This window comes from Anopheles funestus, chromosome 2RL, assembly GCF_943734845.2.
Source record: "Anopheles funestus chromosome 2RL, idAnoFuneDA-416_04, whole genome shotgun sequence".
Lineage (NCBI taxonomy): Eukaryota > Metazoa > Arthropoda > Insecta > Diptera > Culicidae > Anopheles > Anopheles funestus.
The window spans coordinates 35,489,606-35,510,239 of NC_064598.1; the positions used below are offsets into that span (position 1 = coordinate 35,489,606).

The window sequence follows — 20,634 nt, forward strand, 5'->3', positions numbered from 1 at the left end:
TGTGTAGGCTAAAATTGGAAAAACTTAAATCTAACATATCAGGTGTATTAACTATTATTCTCCAAGAAGACCCTCTTCTTCCAACGGGCGAATTCCCGCAACCGAAACCGAGTGCAAACCATTTCCAGAGCGGAGATCTCATTTTCATCGCATTCACTTTCGCTTTCGCCCGTTTGGAGCGGTTTTCCATCACCACCGGTGATGGTGCATGGATCAGGCAAATACCGAACCGCTGGTTAGGAGGGGCAAACTACTATAAAGCCCCTTAACGGTAGTCACCGAAGACATCACAAACCATCGCAACCCGTTCGCGTACAGACGGTTAACGTGTTTCGAGCGCCCGTTTTTGTTTGTTTGTGATCCGTGATCCCTCGTCGTCTGTTGTTCGTTAAGAACTCGTTCACTGTGCAAGTTTCCGTTTCCGGTTAGTGTGCTTCAAGCCAACGTGAGACGTTTCAAAATGTTCAAATCGATTGTGAGTAGTGTGCGCTTTGTGTTGTGCTGTGCAAAATTCGGGATAAAGAAATGTGCCTTGGGTTTTAATTGTCCGTGTATCTTCGCAGATCTTCGTGACGCTGTTCGTGGGAGTGTGCTATGCTGGTTTGATCCACCATCATGACGATGACGATGTGTCGGAAACGGAGCATCATCACAACATCGAGCATAAACATGCGACGTCACACCAGAGCTTCAAGTTCCACCACTTCCATGCCGTCCCGGTGTACGTTAAGAAGGAGGATCAGCAATTCCTGAAGCATCCGGTGGAAATTTCGGGCCTCAAGCATAACCTGAAGGTGTGTACATAAACTTACGATTCTAGGAATCCAATGATTTTGTGTAGTGTAAATTTTAAATATCTTCTAATCAACCGTTTCCTTTTCCATCCAGATCGTTCACCCCGAAACGGAACAGCATCATGGCCATGGACTTACGCTGGAGAATCATAGCGAGTTCGAGAGCAAACTGCACGGAGGACACGGATACGATCTGGGCCATGCCGGTTCGGAACACATTGGCCAAGAGCACTACGGCGCTCACGAGTACGAACAGCACCAGTTCGGACACGAGCTGGACGAGCACGAAGAGTGAAGAGCTCCTAAACGTAAAACGTTGCGCGGTTATTACGCATCGCATGTGTAAAATGTGATATAGTCATTTAATGTTTAAATCACCACCCCATCCATACCGCAATTGGCTAAAGATCATAAGTATTAATCCATTTTTTTTTCTTCGCGATCATTTGTCATTCGTAGCGAACACATTCATTTGATTCATACAAAAAGGAAGTATTATTTCACCGCACCCACCCCCCGGCGTGCTGGTGTACAAAAGATCAGTAACTTAATGAGTCACTTTTTTCGCCAAAGTTATTTTTTTCGTTCTCACTTCGCCGGGAAAGCTATTAAGGGTTAAATGTTATTTGTTGTTAATCCTCTATACGATTCACAGGCAAGTGTTCCGATTGCAAACTAAAGACAAAATCAAAAGGAGTCACGACAGACAACATTATTACACTCCAAAAACGACTGAAGGCGATAAACTGTTAAATGATCACCAATAAAAATGTACTAAATCTACATAATAGGTTTTGATAAGTTCCAACGAATACTGTATCACACATCTTGTCGCAAGAAATGAATGATGTACACGATTGCTGTTAAGTATCAGTTAAATATGCTCTTCTTGATTGAATAATATGTTAAGCGGTTAGGAATAATCGTTCTTTTACAATGGCGTACAAGCGATCAGATACACTTTCTCGAGCAAAGTTAAGTGTACAAACTTTTTACGCCCCATTGATGTGCTTTTATACTTAAATATCTTTATCTTGCTTTTTCTTCTGCGCTAGACGATCTTCCAACTGATCCAACCGATCGGTCATGGCTTTGAGCGAATCCTTAATTCCACTCTGAATCTCGCTGTAGCGTTGCATCGCAATGACGAGACTTTCCTCAAGCAGTTCATTTGCCTGCTTCTGCTCACCTACCGTCGTAGTCATGGTTTTCAGTTGCTCACTAACGTCGGGCAGGTTGCGAAAATACTCCGCTCCCAACGTAGGTTCGAGTGATTTAATCTTCTGTAGCGTTTCGAACGTACCCGCAAGATCGTTCGCTATCGTGTTGATGTACATTTCCTTTGCCTTGATGTCCTGCTTTTCCTCCAAGTATGCCGGATCCAGGTATGCTTCCAGTTCATCCTTACGCTTAAACGATTCCAGAATTGCACCACGGGCCGCACCATCGGCTAGATGACCGGTGCTTGCGGATGGGAGGAACGATGCGGCGGACAGGATGGCTTCTGTTAAGTTTTCTGCTTGGCTTTCATCGGTTGGCAATGGACCGAGCAACTGGTTAAGGTTGTCAATCCGCTTCTCAATCACATCCAAAGCTTCCATATTGCTGATAAATCGAATAGCTAGAAGGAAGAAAATGTTGTACCGTTAGAAATCGGTGAGGTCATCGCAAAATTATCTTAAGAGTCTTTGATGAGAAAAAGTAACACATAAACTTACAGCAACAGTAACACACAGTATTTGATTACAAGACTCACAGCGAGTAACTAGTAAATGTAGAATAACGAGTACAATTTTTAATTTCACGCAGAAAGTTTTCCTTGCTACAAAAGTAAACAATAGATTTTATTTTTCTATCCGGTCAGAGAAATGTCAACATTGCATACCCAACTAGCACAAGATGTATAGAAAAGTTTCGAACGAGCGAGCAGCGAGTTATTTTTGGCAAGCAGTGTAGAATTTTTGCGCTGTTTTGATATCCAAGCAAATTAAATTTATTTTTGTAGCAGCACAATTTAATAATGCAAACAAAAACATAAGTGAATAAAAGCTTGCCTTATCTGGACACAGGTCTTCAAGTGCTGGCGTATCCATTGGAATATTAAAGACCAAATATTGAAAAAATTAAAAAGATCTAGTTAAATCAATAGAAGTCTTTATTTGGTCAGGATTTCTCTTATGTAGGATGGAACATTTTAATATCTTCTAAATTGATCTCCAAGTTATAAATTTTGCTTTCAAATCCAATCGTACTGCCATGATAATTTCGATTCAAAATGGTGTCCGCGAAAAGTCGATGACACAAGCAGCCCTTCGCTCACTTTGACAGCCATGTCAAACTGACAACGAAAATGAGAAAAATGTTGATATAAACGCAGAGAGCCGCTCGCTCACCTATTCGCAGGCTATTTGCGCGTTTTCAGTCGCACAAGACAAACAAGTCACGACAAGAGAGTACGCAGCAGCAGCAGCAGTAGCGTGCCATTGGAAAGCAGCAGTGAACGTGTAGGGAAAAAAGCAAAAATAAAAGCACCAATTCTACACTGTTCCATTCACGGTCAATGTGCGTATGTGTTTCGTGTTTATAATTACGATGTGTGAAAGTGCGTGCTATCAAAACACCCACGTACGGCGATGCGGCGACCACCAGCGGGCAGCATCAGCAATCCGTACCAATTACTACGGGGCTAAAGATATTTCTGTGTGCGTGTCCAATCTATTGTTCTAATCCGTTGCCTGCTTTTCTGTGTGGGGGCAAAAAAAGGAGAAAGATAGTGTGCGGTGTCAGTCAAAATCGGTGAAGAAAAGAAAAGAAAAACAACAACCGGGAGCAAAGCAGCAGCTGAGCAGATTAGAGCAGAAGCTGCAAAATCCAGTGTTGTAATCCCAGTGTGCATTGAATGAAAGCGCGCCCGTGTGTGTGTGTGAGTGCGTTTGTGAATGTGTGCGTACGTGTATGTGTGCGCAAATGCGTGAAATAAAAGGGCACTGTGTGTGCATCTATTGCCCGGTGATGTGTAGTGTTTGATGGAAGGGAGCAAAAGCAAAGAGCGCAAGCGAGAGAAAGAGAGCAGCTGCGCCAAAGAGCAGAAGAGCGTAGATCTAATTTTCAAAAAGTGTACACAAAGCAGCACCAACCAGCCAGCCAGCCGACCTTTTTTTTATTGTATGTCATTCCGATCCGTTCGTCACACAATCTGTCCGTAGATAAGGAATATATGTATAAATTGTTCCACACAACAAATTAGTGAGCGCAAAAATTGGAAAACCTCCTCCTCACACGGTGCTTCTGCAGGCAATGATGCGTATGCATGTGTGTGTGCGTACGCGCGCGTGAAGCAAACGAGGTGCGATAGTTGATGCGTGTGCGTGTTTCTGTTTGTGTACGTGCTCTCTAGAGAGGTTAATCGTTTGTCGTCAGCCATGTGCCATTGCGCTAAATGTTGCTGCTATTGCTGTCGTATTAAAAATAAAACCGTGTCATCTCTGTGCCGTTGTTGATCGGTCCGATCACATACGTGTGTTTGTGTGCGTGTGTGTGTGTGTTTTTATATTGTACGCGTGTTTCTGTGGCATAGTGCTGTGCGCGTATATTCGACATATGCACAATAGTGCGTGTCGTGCAGAGTGCGTAAAAGTTGATCAACTTCACACCATATACTTAGTGTTGGTTCTTTTCGGAAAAAAAGTAAATACACGCGTTACACTACCATCATCACATTGCAGCAGCACGGCAACCCCACGGTCCGCCCCTGGCGGTGGTGGCAGCGAAGAGGAATGTGCAGAAAATTCGCGCCCGAACGCAGCCGTCCTCCAGCCCGCAGCCGACAAGTCCGACGACCATGGGAAAGTCCAAGTTTCCCGGCAAACCGTCGCGTTTGGTGAACAAGAAGCGCGTCTCGGTCCTGTCGCCTACCGGACTCACGTTGAGCGATGAGGACAATCAGGAGAACAACGGCCAACAGGCACAACAGCAGCAGCAGCAAGGAGCAGGCAATAATGCATCAGCTGCTGCCGCTGCTGCCAGCACAGTGGGTACGTCGTCGCCTTCTACGTCCGCTTCCTCAGCAACGGTATCTATGCGAACGAGCGAGAAACTTTCCACGTTCGCTCAGCGTAAAGAGCAGCAGCAGCAGCAGCAACACGCAGCATCATCTGTGACCGGAGCTGGAACGAAAGGTTCGAAAGCTACAGTGACAAGCAATGGTAGCAGCAACAATTCTGCTGCTGGTACACCAGTGTCCTCACAGTCAACGACGACGGTAGAGAATGGGAATGGAAGAAGAAATGGCGCTGATAAACATACAGCAGGAGCTGCAGTATCAAAGGTTCGTTTTATTTAAACTATTTGACAGATGTGACTACTGGAGCCGTGTAGTTGTAAACACTTACGTAACTGGTGCGATTCATTGACCTATTTAATTATGCTTTTGGAAAATAATGCAACGGGGGAAAGAATGGTTGAAATGGACCATAAATTTGCATAAAAGTAAAGTGAGCTTTTTTCTCCTGTTCAATATTAGAAATATCGTTTCAGCTTGGAGTGAACAGGAATGAAGAGTAAAGACAACTATTTAACTGAAAATTATCTACTCAAGGGGAAATATACAGTCAGTTTGTGGCAATTTTTGTTTCAATCATTTCACTTTTTTTGAAGTAAAAAATTCCTATCCTAGACAAATTATCAACATTTTTTGGACACCGGATTCACTCAATGTTTTCACCAGATATTTTAAAGTAGTTGTCGTTACCTTTGATTTTCTAATTGATTTGTCTTGGGTTTTATTTTTACGTAAAACACTGACAATTTTTTTTAATCAAAGATTGTTTTTTTAAATTTTTTATTGTTTTTTTTATTTCAAATACTCGACTTAATTACAGTGGAGCGCCGATTATCCGGGTACCTTTTATCGAGCTGTACCATTATCCGTACAGCTCAGAAATGACAGTTCCGAAGGAGAATTGACATATGAAATGCAAAACCGATGATGGCAAGAAATAAAAGCTTCAATAGGGAATTATATAATTTGCTCAAATTTGAAAAAAGAAGAAATTTATTTTGCAAAGTGTAAATAAGAACATTAACATCTAGCTTTATAAAAAAAATCTACCCATTACACAGTTAACACTAATATTTATCAATGAAAAAAGTTGTGCCTATTATCCGTAATATTCGCTTATCCGGCAAGGGCTAAGTCCCGATGAGCACGGATAATCGGCGTTCCACTGTATCTTCTTCCAAAATATTTTTAATTGTCTGCATTACGATGGTTTTTTGACGCAAAATCCGGTACCACAAAGTGCTCAGTGCTCTTCACGATGTTCCGTAAAAGGCCCTATGGAAACGTAAATAGTTATTGTTTTTAAAATCTCAAAGATGTCCTTTTTCAAGTTTTTTGAGTGTATATTTTTCCTTAATGCATTTATTTTAAGGCATTAAAATTCGTTTAACATTGATTATGCGAGACTCGACTGTAAATTTGAGCAAAAATTTGGCCTACTGGGATGCTGTGTAATGTTGTACGCTCTCTTTTTCTTACTCTCTCGCTCTCTTTCTCTCTCTCCTCTGTCCATCTCACTCACTAAGCTATCGGCAAACATTGGTTGCAGCATTGAGTGATTATTAACTCTGAACTCTAGCATTAGCCGAGTTTGCTATAATCAAATATTCATTTGCGCTCATTACAACCCACCAACATGAAAAAGCCTTCCCAAATTATCGTGCACCGTTTCGATTGAATTTTTACCTTCCCTCCGTGCTTATAGCCCGGAAGAAGCAATCAGCTGCTGTAATCTGGAAGTCGCGATCATCATCAGTCGATCGATTTTGATCCATCCGAAGGGAATATTCGTTACACGGAGGAACACGCAGAAAAGGAAGTGATCCATCTCACCTGGGTGGCTTCCCAAAAGAAAAAGGGGGAAGAGCGAGAGAAAAAGAAGGAGGGTGGATAATAACAGAGTTCTAACCATCTGTCTCCAGATCCGTGGCCTCCAGATCGCATTCTTGATTGCCGTGTCTACGCTGTTCGAAGGTAGTTTAAACCGAGTCGGAAGTGAAAGCAAAATGTGTCTTTTCATTCGTTTAAGGGTAGCGTGGCTTTTTTATTTAATGTTTTAAAACACTACAACACATCCACAAGCCTATGCAAAAAAGGTTTGAGCTCAATTAGTTGTCGTTACCTTTGCCCTTCTCGAATGTTGCATTTCATGATCCCGTTTCGTTCCCCGGGACACTTTCTTTCTTCCCTTTTTCAACCGTTTTACGTATGTCCCATCGAGCCGACGTGTCGGAAACGCACGTTTCGTATTTAAAAATGTATAGCTCAAGTATGCGTACGTCCTTCTCTGTGTGTGTGTGTGTGCTTGAGAAGCGACCGTTTCTAACTTTTTCCGGTCTGGAACACTGCTGGCACCTTCCAATGCCCGGCATAGGGTCGGAGCAAGTAAGTATGATTCAGAACCGGTCCAAACGAAAAAAAGGAACGAAAAAAAAAAATAAAACAAGGAAAAGAAACTAATCGTATATAATGTTGTGTCTGTAAATGCCAAACAGCAGGGCGAAATGCAACCGAAGAAGAGAAGAAAACTAAAGATGAGAAGCGAGCGATCAAGAAAAAGGAATGATGGAAAATGCATCACACGCGCACATATGCTCTGCGTTTCGATTATGTTAGTAGGGGCTGGAACGTTGCATTCCGGGCAATTCCCGTGCATGCATTTGCTGGGAACAGCTGAGAAAGAAAAAGGGGAATTCCCCTAGACACACTAAAAAAACGGTTCTTCCGAATGGTCATGTTTGATGGGCAAAGTTGGTTTTAAAAAAGTATTTGGAATACAAAATGTAGGGTTGTATGTTTTTTTCTGTTGCTTCTCCTGCAAACGCTGCTTTGTAGTGCCAAAAAGGCGGTTAAATTTATTAAATGCTTTTCTTTGGTTTGCATAGTACATTTTCCCTGCACATTGTAAAACGGTTTATGGTAAGATGTGAAACATGTCTCTACTTACTTTATTTAACCGAGCAAAGGGGCATTTACACGCGCGAAACGCGGTGTAAATAATCGATATATGGCATTCAATGAAGCCAACCTTTATTGGTAGCAATTTGTGGTGTGCCGGCCCGTTAAATGTGTGGTGTGTGTCTGTGTGGCGCTAAGTGATAAAAAGTCGCCTCTGCGTTGTTGTCCGCGAACCTTCGGTGCGGTAATCGATCGCGACTCCCCCTTCCTTCTCGGGGTTTCCACCGTGTTATGCTTTATGGTCATTAAACTAATTTTAACAAGAACATAATCGCCCCACCGGAATCGAATTAAGTGGCACTTTCTTGTGCTTTTCCGTTTTTTTTTAAAGCAAACACACTCAAACAGCAAATCGTTCGCACGCTTGTGTGTGTGCTATATAAATGTAATCCATTATTAAGTATGCCGCTGGCGGGTTTTTTGATCGATCTTGTTAAAAAAAAAGAAAAGCAGAATAAAAGCGGAAAACCATTCTTTCCTTAGCGGTGCCTTGGTTTCTTATCCAGCTGACAAGCGCCACCACATATTTTGAAGCTGTTTGTATGTGTGTGTGTGTTTCAATTCTGGCAAAATTGCAAAAAAACAGGACGATGATAGCGCATGTTGTGAACTGCAGACGGGAAATCACGGGACACACGCGCGGTCCCTTTGAGAAGGGGGAAAAACCACCCCGAAGGTGTCCAGGTGCAAATCGAGAAAAAAACGCCACCATTTATACTATAGTCCGATGGGCGAGTTTTCAACCCCCCCCCCCCCCCCTCCCCCTCCCGGTGTGAACTAGTTCTGCATTTGTGTGCGTATGTGTCCCCGGTGGGGTGGTTAATTTTGTTCTAAAACCGTTGAGTTCTTTATTCTTGCACCACATGCGAAATCGGCGAAACGGATGGAAAAGCTATTTATTAATCGATGCTGCTGCCTGTGTTACCAACGTATATTGACACTCGTACACACACACAGATATAGAACAACAGCAACCACCGGATGGCCTTCATGATACGCGCGTGCGTGTATGTGTAAGGCTCTATTGTGCGGATCAAGTTTGGTGAACGTGTATGCAAATTTTAGCAGCGAGACGAGAAGATGAATGTGTTTGACATACTAAACATCAATTAAACTTTTTTAGCTGATTAATTTTCATGATTTTTAGATTTTGATACTGATTTTTTTTTTGTGTAAATAAAAATCTTTTTTTCTCACCCTTAAAAAGTTTGTAATTTTTGTATGAAATGAGATAGATTTTAGTCTCCAAGGCGAACCACCAATGGTCAATAAATTAACACTATCTATTAAGGTGCATAAAACCCCTAGTCCAATAAATAAATTATCCACATAAAGATGAAATATGTTAGTTCGGTGTGTGTGTGTGTGTGTGTGCATAAGTCAGCGAAATCAATTCACACGACTGAGTGGCGAGGTGAAAATTTTGCTCTTTCAAACAAAAACATACAAAGCGAAAAGCGCCGCCGCTCAGCCGCCCCGAAAAAGTGAGTGCGCTCATTCATATTGCTACGCAAACAGAAGAAAACCACCCCACCACACACACGCACACACGTATTGACCAGGTGCGTTTAGTGCTCCGTTTGAACAACCTTCCCTCAACTCCCTGCCCACTTCCTATTCCCACCCACCCCCGGGTAACACCCGTCCCCTTGGGGTGGAGGGTGTAGTAGTGGTCGGTTACATCGTGTTTTCTGCATCGCAACTCGACGCGTTTTCGTTTCGGATCAATTTTTATAACAAACCGCGACGGAAGCATCAGAAGAGAGAGAGAGAGAGAGAGAGAGAGCGAGAACGATAAAGAGCAAAATAATATGCGCTAACACCCAAACAAGCAACATAAAGAGATTGAGTTTGTGGTGTTTTGTGACGGGGGGGCAACAATGGCAACAGTGGAAAACACAGTGGGGTTTTTGGTGGGGTGGACATGTACGCGCGTGTACCTTTTTTGCTTCAAGGGATGCAAGAGGGGTGGTTGCATTTGCGATTGAAATAGAGAGAGAGAGCGAGAGAGCGAGCGCGCTTCTCAACTGCTTTGCGAGTGCGGGTTGATGATATCATCATCATTGCCATCATCAGCACTTACTAACAGACACCGACACAAACACAGGCCCATCTTCCCTTTTTAGCAAAGTTAGGGGTGAGTGCTGTGCGAGGGGATGCGATGTAAACTCTCTTTTCGTCTTCGTAAAATCGTTTCTGTTGCGTTGTTGTTGTTGTTGGATTTACACGTTCAACTCTCGGTATAAATGTGTGTGTGTTTTTTGGTGTAACATCCCCTCCCCCCCGCCCCCTCCTCCCTGTTCAAGTGGGTACTACTATAGCAATCGCCCTCAACAACTCTCGCCCTCAACAACTCTCCTTCCAAACCCTACCCCAGCACCCGTTTCATCCCTTCTGTTCTCTACTGCTTCCGGACAGTGCTCGCGTAGAAAAGAAAGCTTAGTAAGTAAGCGGTCTCCATACTTTGCAGCAAAACCCACGACCCCTTAAGACGTCGTGAGCGAACGGCGGGACCCGGGTGCGCAAATGAAACGGAACAACGTCTGCGAGTGCGCATTGAGAAAACCGCGCGTGGTGTGTGTTGTGTGTTGCTTTTCTTTCACAACAAAAACAACTCTCCAGTGTCAACCATCGTCATCATCCATTTCCTCTCCCCACCGGCGGGGGTATTTCGGAAGGGGGGGTGGGTTTCCCTTTTCCCTTGTCTGACGCTTTTTTAAAGGGCATGACGGCATGTCATTTGATTCTCCCAAAAAGTTACAAACGAAAAGGGAAAGAGAGCGGGAGAGAGAGAGAGAGCGAAATGCACGCGGTTTACCAAAAACAACAACAAATCGGCACGAAGTCAGATTAGACGGTGGTCCAAGTGAAGTGGTTTGTAGGTAACATGTGGTTATTGAAATAAAATCTGGGTTAGAAAATAAAAAAAAAATTTAATGTACAACACTATGAAGCGAGGAGATCCGACGCACGTAATTAAACAAAGATTTAAAAAAAATCCACTTCCATCCTACAGTTCTAATTATATATACCAAATAATTCCTAAAAATAGTTTTTGCATCAATTAACGCAACATTTTCCATTGATCTTCATCGATAAGAATGTAATAAGTGGTCTTTTTCGTGTCTGTAGCGCATAGTAGAAAACCTGCGATAAATCCCACCGCCCGCTACTCGATTATCCTTTTCATTCCATTATTTCTTTGTGTTGCTTATAGCGCAACAACATTTATCGATTTGATTATCTTTTTAAACTATCGAAATGATATATCTTACTACCACGTTAAGCTTATTGGCCATCAGTAAATTAAAGAGATGGAGAAAGCACCAAACCCATGTGCATGATAAAAAATAATGCATGATCGTAATGGTGGCAACCATCTATGCATCTTTCCCGTTTTGCTGGATCAGCTTATTTTATTATACAATTAAAGCAGACGATAAAATTCTGTTCATTTGCGAAACTTCCATACCTTCAACCCTTGCAGCGGTCGGTGAAAATAGAAAAAAAAAAACTACATCCACATCGAAGTGCCTTGCAAGTATTCAATTTCATTCACTCAATATCGTTCCAGTAAGCTCCATGTAATGCTTATAGCCTTAATAAAGTATCCTTTTTCCTTTCCTTTTTTTTCTGCGAGAGCGACACAGTGTCGCGATCAAATTGCAGTTTGAGAACGTTGTGTCGTGGTCACCGGCATCGTCTGCATGACCAAACCGCAGGAATGTCGTTGTCATCCCGTTATCCTTATGCTCCCCCACCCAACTCCATTATGTGTCCTGGTGAGCATAATCTTTTGGAAAAGAAAAAAAAACTGCAGTAAAGGTGAAAGAGTTCTCCAAGCCCGTCATGTTTTGCAGCATGGAGAGAGCATAAAGGAGAGTAAATGTAACCGAAAAAAAATAAAAAATAGGAGCAATAAATGATACCGAGTAGCTTAGATGAATATTAAAATCGGGGTGAGACTGAGATGGGAAAGTGTGATAGAGCAGGAAGCATGTAAAGATGGGAGCAATTTGATACGAACAATTTTTTACTTTTCCGTATGCGAGGTGCTATATTTCATTCTTCAAAACTGCATGGGGTGTTTTATTTTTTTGGAGCGAGACGAAAAAAAAAGACGATAAACATATCCTAACAAGATAAATGAATTTTTTATTACTATTTAAACACTGTAACAAGCAACAAGCCAACAACAGGCCAAAGCAGAGGGGATTTATGAAACGATGCCACACCACCACCAAACATTTGTATTGGGTTGGTTGTTTTTTTTCTTTGTTTGGCAAAAAAAACACCCAAGATATGGAAGGGCTTGTTTGGTAGTAGATAACGATAACAGCGCGAAAAATAATAACAGCGTCATAAAGTCTGTGCCTTTCCGCATAAAGTGACGCAAAGCGTATGCATGGGCGCAACCAAAAAAAAACGGTGTACATCCACCTACGAAATTATGTTACATACACAAGAACAAAAATGGAAATTTGCCCACTTGTCACACATTAATGCGTAGAAGAATCTGCTCTCGTCCTGAAGCCGGAGCATAACAACCGGGTTTTTCGAACCAGAAAGGTAAATGAGCTCGAAGTGGTGATGTACCACGTTCTAGAATGTTGCCCTTTTTAACGTCGTGTCACTCTCTGGCCAATGGGTCACCACCCCTTATTGGGTGGTACATTTTCCACCCCCGCCTATCGGCTTCTCCCCCGGGTCGTTCACCCTCACTATCTATTCCGTGTGTAGCCACAAACACGCGAAAACGGTGAGAATTAAACTGTAACTATAAGTGTGTATGGGTTTTTGGGAGAGAGAGAGAAACCATATTTTCCACGGTTGATCCGTGTTAGCATACGCTTTTCTTTTAACAACTAAATTGGTGGTGTTTTCTTCGCGCTGGTACAGAAAAGAGCACAAATCCATCGCACTGATAATCGACACCCCCACAAACATCGCAAAGAGAGCAAACCAAAAACCCCAAAAATTATGTCTCCACATAAGTTTTCACCGGTGTGTGTGTGTGTTTTGTGGGAGAGTTAATTTACGCACACACACACACACTGGGAACGAGATGACTACTAGCCCGTGTGCATGTAGAGAGGTGCTGAGGTGATGATGATGATGGGTGATGAAAAATCCGATTTTTCCAGGCAGAATAGACGCCGTAGGAACTGTTTTGTTCCCGGCTACGCACACACCGTAGTGGAGCAACCTTTTTATTCGGGATGCGCAATAAATGGCTGGCGCTGGCAGGGTTTGTGCCTGGTGTGATCTCGATAACCTTGGGAAATGTTTTTTTTTGTGACCGCATGGTAGGGAAGGTTTGGAAATAAAGGGTTTGTTGGTATTTTATCACTGTTTATTTTAACGCCACGATCAAGGTTTGTGATCGTTTTATGAAGTGTAAAGTTCTCACTGAAATCTCGATTGCTATTTGTGAGTTTTTAATGTGTGTATTGATTAGTGTTGTGTTTGAATGAATCTTATGAAATTATCTTCAGGATCTTCAGCAATTTTCATAAATCTTCAGGATCTTCATAAATCTTCAGGAGTCATTCAAATCATAAGTCGACTCCCTAACGAATCATAAATCCTCATAGATTCATAGATTCTTTACTTCGACTATCCTATATTTAGAGCTATGGATAAACAAACTCAAACAAGACCTTAAATGGCAAGCTAAGACCTCTTGCTGTTCCACAACAGAAGAAAACATTAACCAAGTACTGCAAACATTCGACAGGTGAAGATAGATTGAGTTGAATTTTGTTTTCTTGAAACCTTTTCCTTTGCCGCACTACAACCTCAAGAGATTTTGAAGTACAGTGAGATATTCAGTCTTGCGTAAGGAACTTCGAATCTTTGAGGATACATTAGTCTTCAGAACAGAGATTCAGAGACATTCCTTCTGTTTAAAGATTTATTCTGCTTTTTTGAATCTGAATCAAATTCTCTCAACACTAGCGATGATGTTTGATGTGATGGAAAGCTCAATCAATTTTCCTTTCAGTTAAGCTTAGTATCCGGATCATGACATTTAACAATCTAATGTTTGCCAACTATGACTCACTAAACACTGTATCCAATTGTTGTGAATTTGCTGTGAACGAATCGGACTGCAGATAAAAATTAAATTTTTATCTGAATAGTGTAGATCCTTTTTTATGTGGTTGGAAAAACCAGTCTCCAAGTCTTAGTGGACAACATTTAAAACTTCCATAAAAAAGACGATAAAAACTCTAATTGACACTCTGACGTCATGTTTTGCGTGTGTGTGTCCATACTGCTAGCACGTGACTTATTTTGCATTTTCCGCGTGTTTTCCCCTACCCTTTTTTCCAATTGCTTGCATTAGATGGATTGTACATGCGTCACAGTGGAGATGCATTAAATTGTCGCGCACAGTAAAAAACAAGCAAAAGCGCACACTAAACGGAGCATACAAATCGAACAAACAGAAGTGGAAAAGCTCAGATTGCCACAAATCGGTTGCATTTTATGGATAACAAACAACCGTGTACGTTGCATTGACTATTTTGACCTTTTTTGTGTTGGACAAATGAAAAAAAAACGCTTTTAAAGGGTTGGGGAAACCAACGAATGTACGTTAAAACGCATGCATGCATCGTTTACCGTTGCCAATGGCATTAGTAAAACAAACATTCCTTTCGTTGTCTGCACTGGCTGAGGTTTTAGTTTGGTTGCAGTTTTTTCACAAATAAGAAAGAAAAACGATTAAAAAAACACACAATGTTACCAGTTAAAACAAGAATCTCGTACAAGTGAAACAAATTCGAAAACAAGGACAAACATTGGCGTGACGAACAAAAACGTAGGGAGGAATGCACAGGCCGTTGCTTCGTATATGCCACACATTCGTCGTGTGGCGATTGAACAATTTCGGGCTCCCCAGTGTTGTGTGTATATATTTCCTGCGGGTAGCTCGTTGAAAAAAATGGCTTTATTAGTTTGCTCAAGAAGCCCTTGCACTTGTAACAAAGCAACAAAAAAGGGTCCCAAAATTTGACATCTATCCAATTCCGGTGCAAAATTCCCCTTGGGTTTCGATCGAAAAACAATTTAGCACAATTCGAGAGAGAAAGAGAGAGAGTGTGTGGAAATGCTCTCTCTCTAGTATTTCGGTGTTTTCAACTTCGTTTTTTTTATTCTCCCATTTTCATACACTGGAAAAAGGACACGGAAAATGTATCTTTCGCCCGAGACCGATTGCAGTGCAGATTTTGGGTGTTGTGCGGTTGATTGCATGCAAATGTCGAATTGAAAACTATGTCCTCAATGCCATGCTCTACGATTTTCTGTCCTACGTGGGGGTAGGAAGGAAAAACTACCAAACCAAGAATGAATACACACGAACGGGTTTTTTGGGGATGCATTCGAAGAATAATTGCTAATTGCTTTTCAGGGAGCAGAGTGTGGTCTTGTGTTATGGTTCGTTGGTACGATCAAACTTTCACATATTGATTGCATGCTAAAATTTTGCTTCCAAATGAATAGGCACCGCGCAGGAAAAAAAGAGAGGAAACAAAGTATGCGAAAAACGAATTTTACTGATCCTCCAAAGGTCTATCCGGGTTTTGCTGTATTGACGTAATCATAAATGAAAAGACAATTCTGTTTTTTTACAGGGTTTCCCGGATTAAGTTGGAATTAGAATTATTTTTAAGTTTTAACTACAATTAAATTTTTAAAATGATTTTAAAAAAAGTAGAAAAAGAACTTCACATTTAAAAAAAGTATTTTTATAAATTTAAATTAAAAAAAGTTAATAATTTTCAAGATGCAGTTTTTCCTTACCTTCTTCCAGACGAAATAAATAAAAATAAATATGCCATAATCGTGACATTTTTTCGCCCAGCTGAAAGTACTTTAAACCCTTTTTCCCCCAGAGGGCGACATTCTTTTGATTGTAAAATCGATAAAGTTGTGGAGCATTTTTCCCACCCGTCACCTTTCTTTCTTCGTCTTTTGTTCCCATCCAAAAATTGCCTCCATTGTGTATCGAACATTTCGGCTTCCTCAGTTTTCCGTTTGTATCGCCATTTGTTTGTGGTTATCAAATTAGAAATGTTATTATTATAATCTACGAAGGGTTGTAGGGATTTACCGACCTGGGAAGCTTAATTGCTTTCCAAAAAGGGGAGTTTGTGCGGGAAGCCAAAGTGAAAGAATAACATTTTTACGAGAACGGGAACAGCTTTTCATGTATTTCTGGGTAGCATTCCGTCCAGAACGACCATCGTAATTGTTTGTGGCGTGCCCCCCGGAACAAGGATCTAATTGCATTCACCGCCATAGGGGTGGGAAGAAGGGTGAAAAAAACCCTCCACCCGGATAACAATGGAATGGAAATTGTGTTGGATCATTTCTGGTAAATTGGAAGACTTCCGTCGACTTCCCAAAGGTAGCACGCGGTAGTGTCACCCTTCGTCTAATGGGTTTTCGTTCCGCTTGCACACGTGTATGTTTCTCGGTGTGTTTATGGTTCTTTTTTTCTTCTTCTCAAGGACATCTGGATGAATGGGTAAGGAGAGAACGAGCATAATCGACTGAGCAAAGCGATTCCCGAATCGATTTCCTTAACTCACACTTTCATTGTAGCGTGGCGATGAACGAAAGGACATTGGGGAAAAAGCCGCACAATGTGGGACGCAATTCAATTATTCTCATAAACCGCTTGTGCGCGCCAACAACGTCTACAGACGAAATAATACAACCTTTCGTCTGTCGGGATTTGCTGGAGATGGAAACGATTTAATCAAATGCTACAGTTTCCCGGCCCTTTTTCCACGACCACAGAATACGGCCTCAATCTAGGTCTCTATTCCTCCGTGCGCGGCAGTATGAGAGTTTGCCGTAGTAATTGCATGTCGAATTGACATGAACGATGTATTCACACATCGTATCGAGCTACATGGGGGACGATCGAAGTGCGTTCAGAATTTCCCACTCGTACGAACAATAGTGATCCGCTTGCTCTCTCTCTCGTTCTCTCCCTTGCCCTATCAAAACACTTTCTTTTCCACCGTCCATAAATGGGCATGATCCTAGGCATGACCGAGCGCCCGAAAATCGGAATCTGCCGAATATTGCACAGTTATCGCAAAATGACTCGTTGAAAGTTGTTGGCAAAATATCATTCCGAAAGTGTGCGGTGTTTTTGGGCCTTTTTTTGTTGGATGGTGTAAAATAGCACCCGAAAATGTTATCGCAAAACACGTTGATCTGATCAGATGATGCAGAATCACTTGCAGCTTAGGAAAGTAGAAGCGTACCATTGAAGGTGGGAATTATTTTTCCCCCTCCCCCAAGGGTGTTTCCGATGTGGAAAACTGGTGAAAAAGCATATAATGACTGCGCCAGTATCCGTACGATGGGACACAAGTTCTACCCTGTGTGGGGCATCTGATATTTTTGGGTAAAGTTTGGGTAAATGCGAGGACATGTGAAACAGTCATGGGACCCATGGCAATACTGTTGGTGTTGTGCGATGCTGTTCAAAAACGATAATCTCTCCACCGTACTGTTACTATTGGTACCTAAGGGAGTGGGATTTAGTTCCGTTGTGCAATTCACACAATAAGGAAAAGCGTCGGTTGTGTGCATTATGCTCGTTATCTCGATTATTTATTCGCATACGGAATTTCTATCGAAAACGGCCGCGGGAACTGTTTTCGGTTATGGTAAGGTGGATCTAGTGTCGCGTGCTTATCAGTAGAGGAACATATTTTAACCTTTCAGTTGTTGATAAAGTTTGTAAATTAATTTTCAACACATTCTGGAAGGGAATATGGAATGATATTGTACCTTATTTTTTTGTATGCTGGGGAGTAGAGAATTTGGATGTTTTTTTGGCTATATTGAAGGGTTTTCCAAGAAGCAGTACATGAAACAGATACATAAAAATACGATTGAAATATTGAAGTTTATTACATTTTATTTTATCTCATTAATTGTCTCATTTCTCATCTAAATCCAACGTATGAAAGGAATAATCCAGTCGAGAATTGATCGCCGGTGTAGTTGGCTTTTCGGTTAGATTTGAAAGTCGATGTTCTCTCTCTTGTTGGCTTTAACGACCTCTAAGGTCACACCGGCTATTTCTGGCTTAAGAGACTAAATTTATCGCGTAGTCGGATAGCCAGTCCTTGCTACGGTGCGACGGTTCGGATGGGATTTGATCCCAGGTCCTGCCGCGTGGACTGGTTCCGTTTATCACATACACCACCGGGCCCAAAAAAAGAAAGTATAAAATGGGATATATTCCCATTCCCATTCCCCCAAAGTGGAGAATTAACAGCATTAACCCCGTGAAGTTAACTACTTTTAACTTCAAAATAAAATTGAAAAATATTATCACAAACCAGGGCATTGTATTACCCTTCATTGTGGTACGCTCGATTCAAATCGAATTGTTTCCTGATCTAAGGGGGAAACAATAAATGAAGTACCAATTGCAATGAGCTACGCAATGAATTAATTGATTTTATTCTCCCCCAAACCTTACGCTAATAACAACCATATCCGGTTTTTGGGCGATAAGTCCGCAAAACCGGAAAGTAACTTCACGTCAAGTTGCTGACTCCTGTGGACATTTACACACTTAGGGGAATTGATCCGTACAAAAGGATTTGTTAAATCGTTCACTATCGTACGAATTGCGGAATAGAAACACGGATATATCGGGGGGAAAAACATTCGAAACAATACCCAATTGTTGGTCCGATTTTTCATCATGCCAATGAAAAGTGAATAAATAGTGGTGGCAATTAGTTTGTGTTGCTTACACCCCTTACCGCGGCATCGAATCAATTTCAGCACAGTTCGAGGAACAATTCCTTCCAGCACGGTTGCACCATTTTCACTCAACATAAGTGAACCATTTTTTTTCATTCTCCTCCTTTATTGCGAGAGAACCTCTATGTTCGTCATCCCTCGTCAATCAATTGTGCGAGTGCGAGAAACTGAATGCTTCATTAAGCTTTGCATGACGGTTGAACGCATGGCTAAAAGTTGGTAAAAGTGCTTCGGGAAAAGTAGTTAGAAACGGTGGCGTACGGCTTTGCTATCGCGTCAACAACGTGGCGAACACAACCCAAATCCCACCCTCATGCATGCAGCGCAGCAAGGCTCTGTGCGCTTTGATTTCCAATTTTCCAATTTCCAAAGCATCATCATCAGCCTGTCGAAGGAAATGCATCCCTTGTTTGGTGGTTGTGTGAATATTGAATTGTGCGCGCGTATTAGTTCATCAAACGTCGCCGTCGACACGTTTCACTACACGCTGTGGCACAACGTTTTTGGCGAGCGAAGAACACTCTGATCTTTCCCGGTGGAAATGGTGATGAGCGTTTTGGATTGCGAATTTTTGGCTTTTTTGGTGTGTGGTTTGTGTGGCAAATAAACCGTTCTCGTACTGTCTCTGCTTTTTTTCCCGACCGTGTTCGATAGTACGGCAGGAGTTTTGGGAAATTCGATGGGAAGGGGGAAGTGTTCTATTACGCATTGATTTTCGCTCGAGTTTTCACCTTGTGCGATGATGTTGTTTGACAGCTGTGTGTGGTGATGCAGTTGCTGAACTCATACGCCCATGCCTGGCGCTATCGTGAAAGGCTCTCCTTTGCTCTCTTGGTGAGGCGAAACTCTCACTCTTTTCGATCTTAGATAGGGCGGAAAAACTTGATCGATTTTCTCTCCCACCGCCCCTGGAGCATGCAATACTTGATGCTTTTGACACGCACGCTGCAAGAACTGTCAAATGTGTTTGATGAAAAATTATTTTATAACAAATATTTAATGGAAAAAACATCCGTAAATCCTCCCTCTTCTTTTGTTCCATACATTCCATCCCCCAACAAACGGAAGCAGAAAATAATGGCAATTATAGCTGACGGGCTATCGAGAACTCGTGGTTTTTTTGGACTCTTCACCACTCTATTATTAGTCTTGTTCGAGTGTAAAAGCGCGAGATCAATCAACTTCTCGATGGCTTCGCTACGCAAATATATATGGAGTAACGATGGTGGCGCCATTGTGAGCCTCTAATTGGATGATCTTTCGCTTTTGTCCATACCCGCGTATGTGTTGATTTGAAGCACATAAAAAAGGCACACAAATTGCCGGCAGATGATCTTGTTAACGGCATTTGGTGCTATTTTTGTTCCGGATTGGTGGTGAAGATTTAATTTGCTGTTTTGATTTCAATCCGCGTACTACCAACATCCAACACCTGTTGGTGGTGGAAGCGTTATTAGACTTTAGCTTTTTTTTTTGAATGAAATAATTGAAGCTAAATACATTGAAGAATGAAACGAAGAAAACAATTTTTTTCTTCCTTGAGAAGCATACGAATTTATGCAATGAAAATGTATTTATTTTATTGGATTAAATTTTTATTTGATTATTTAAAAACAAATTTTCAAAAAAAATGTGCCCGGTCTAGCGCACACCTTTGAACGAAGACCATTTTGGAACACACTCCAAATACTCGAACATTGAACATTGTACTGTGTTGAGGGCACCGAGGGGTTAAGGTAAATAAACATAAAAATAAACTACCCGTGCGTTCGTTTGCTTGCATTCCGATGGTCCTTTTTTCCCAATTGGTAGCTTCTGAGTTTTTTTTCCTTTTTTTTGCATGTAAAAGTGTTGAAAATTTCTATTTACCTGGCGCAACAAGCGCGCAAATAAATGAGATCATCGTCATTTTTTGAAGTCTTACGCCCTTGGAGAACCCCCGCCGTTGCCGTTCGGTTTTTGCCACCCATTGGCCCGTGGTCGTCACAACCCGTTGCGGTTACGTTTATTTTC

The 20,634-nt window shown here is 41.8% G+C and overlaps 3 protein-coding genes across 3 annotated transcripts in view; 2 read left to right on the plus strand and 1 right to left on the minus strand.

The window, feature by feature from the left end:
- Positions 1-270: 270 nt before the first annotated feature.
- Positions 271-1,575, plus strand: LOC125774734 (histidine-rich glycoprotein). The gene is made up of 3 exons (XM_049444908.1): positions 271-475; positions 564-794; positions 889-1,575. The coding sequence occupies exons 1-3, from the start codon at positions 461-463 to the stop codon at positions 1,087-1,089; spliced, it is 447 nt and encodes a 148-aa protein (XP_049300865.1). The 5' UTR covers positions 271-460; the 3' UTR covers positions 1,090-1,575.
- On the minus strand, positions 1,263-2,668 carry LOC125774730 (uncharacterized). Its single transcript, XM_049444903.1, has 2 exons — positions 2,513-2,668; positions 1,263-2,415 (listed from the first exon to the last, which is right to left on the minus strand). Exon 2 carries the CDS (start codon positions 2,393-2,395, stop codon positions 1,814-1,816), a length of 582 nt encoding a protein of 193 aa, XP_049300860.1. The 5' UTR covers positions 2,396-2,415; positions 2,513-2,668; the 3' UTR covers positions 1,263-1,813.
- A 412-nt stretch (positions 2,669-3,080) lies between these two features.
- Positions 3,081-20,634, plus strand: part of LOC125774666 (histone-lysine N-methyltransferase trithorax) — a 109,636-nt gene continuing 92,082 nt past the window's right edge. Inside the window, exon 1 of the mRNA XM_049444805.1 lies at positions 3,081-5,121. Within this exon, the coding sequence (XP_049300762.1) occupies positions 4,636-5,121 (486 nt within the window). The 5' untranslated portion in view covers positions 3,081-4,635. The remainder of the gene's footprint in view (positions 5,122-20,634) is intronic.

Bases quoted from the DNA above. Each gene is read 5' to 3' on its own strand.
- LOC125774730 (XM_049444903.1), bottom strand. From the start codon at position 2,395: ATGGAAGCTTTGGATGTGATTGAGAAGCGGATTGACAACCTTAACCAG.
- LOC125774734 (XM_049444908.1), top strand. The intron at 795-888 runs GTGTGTACATAA...TTTTCCATCCAG, and splicing joins GCCTCAAGCATAACCTGAAG to ATCGTTCACCCCGAAACGGA.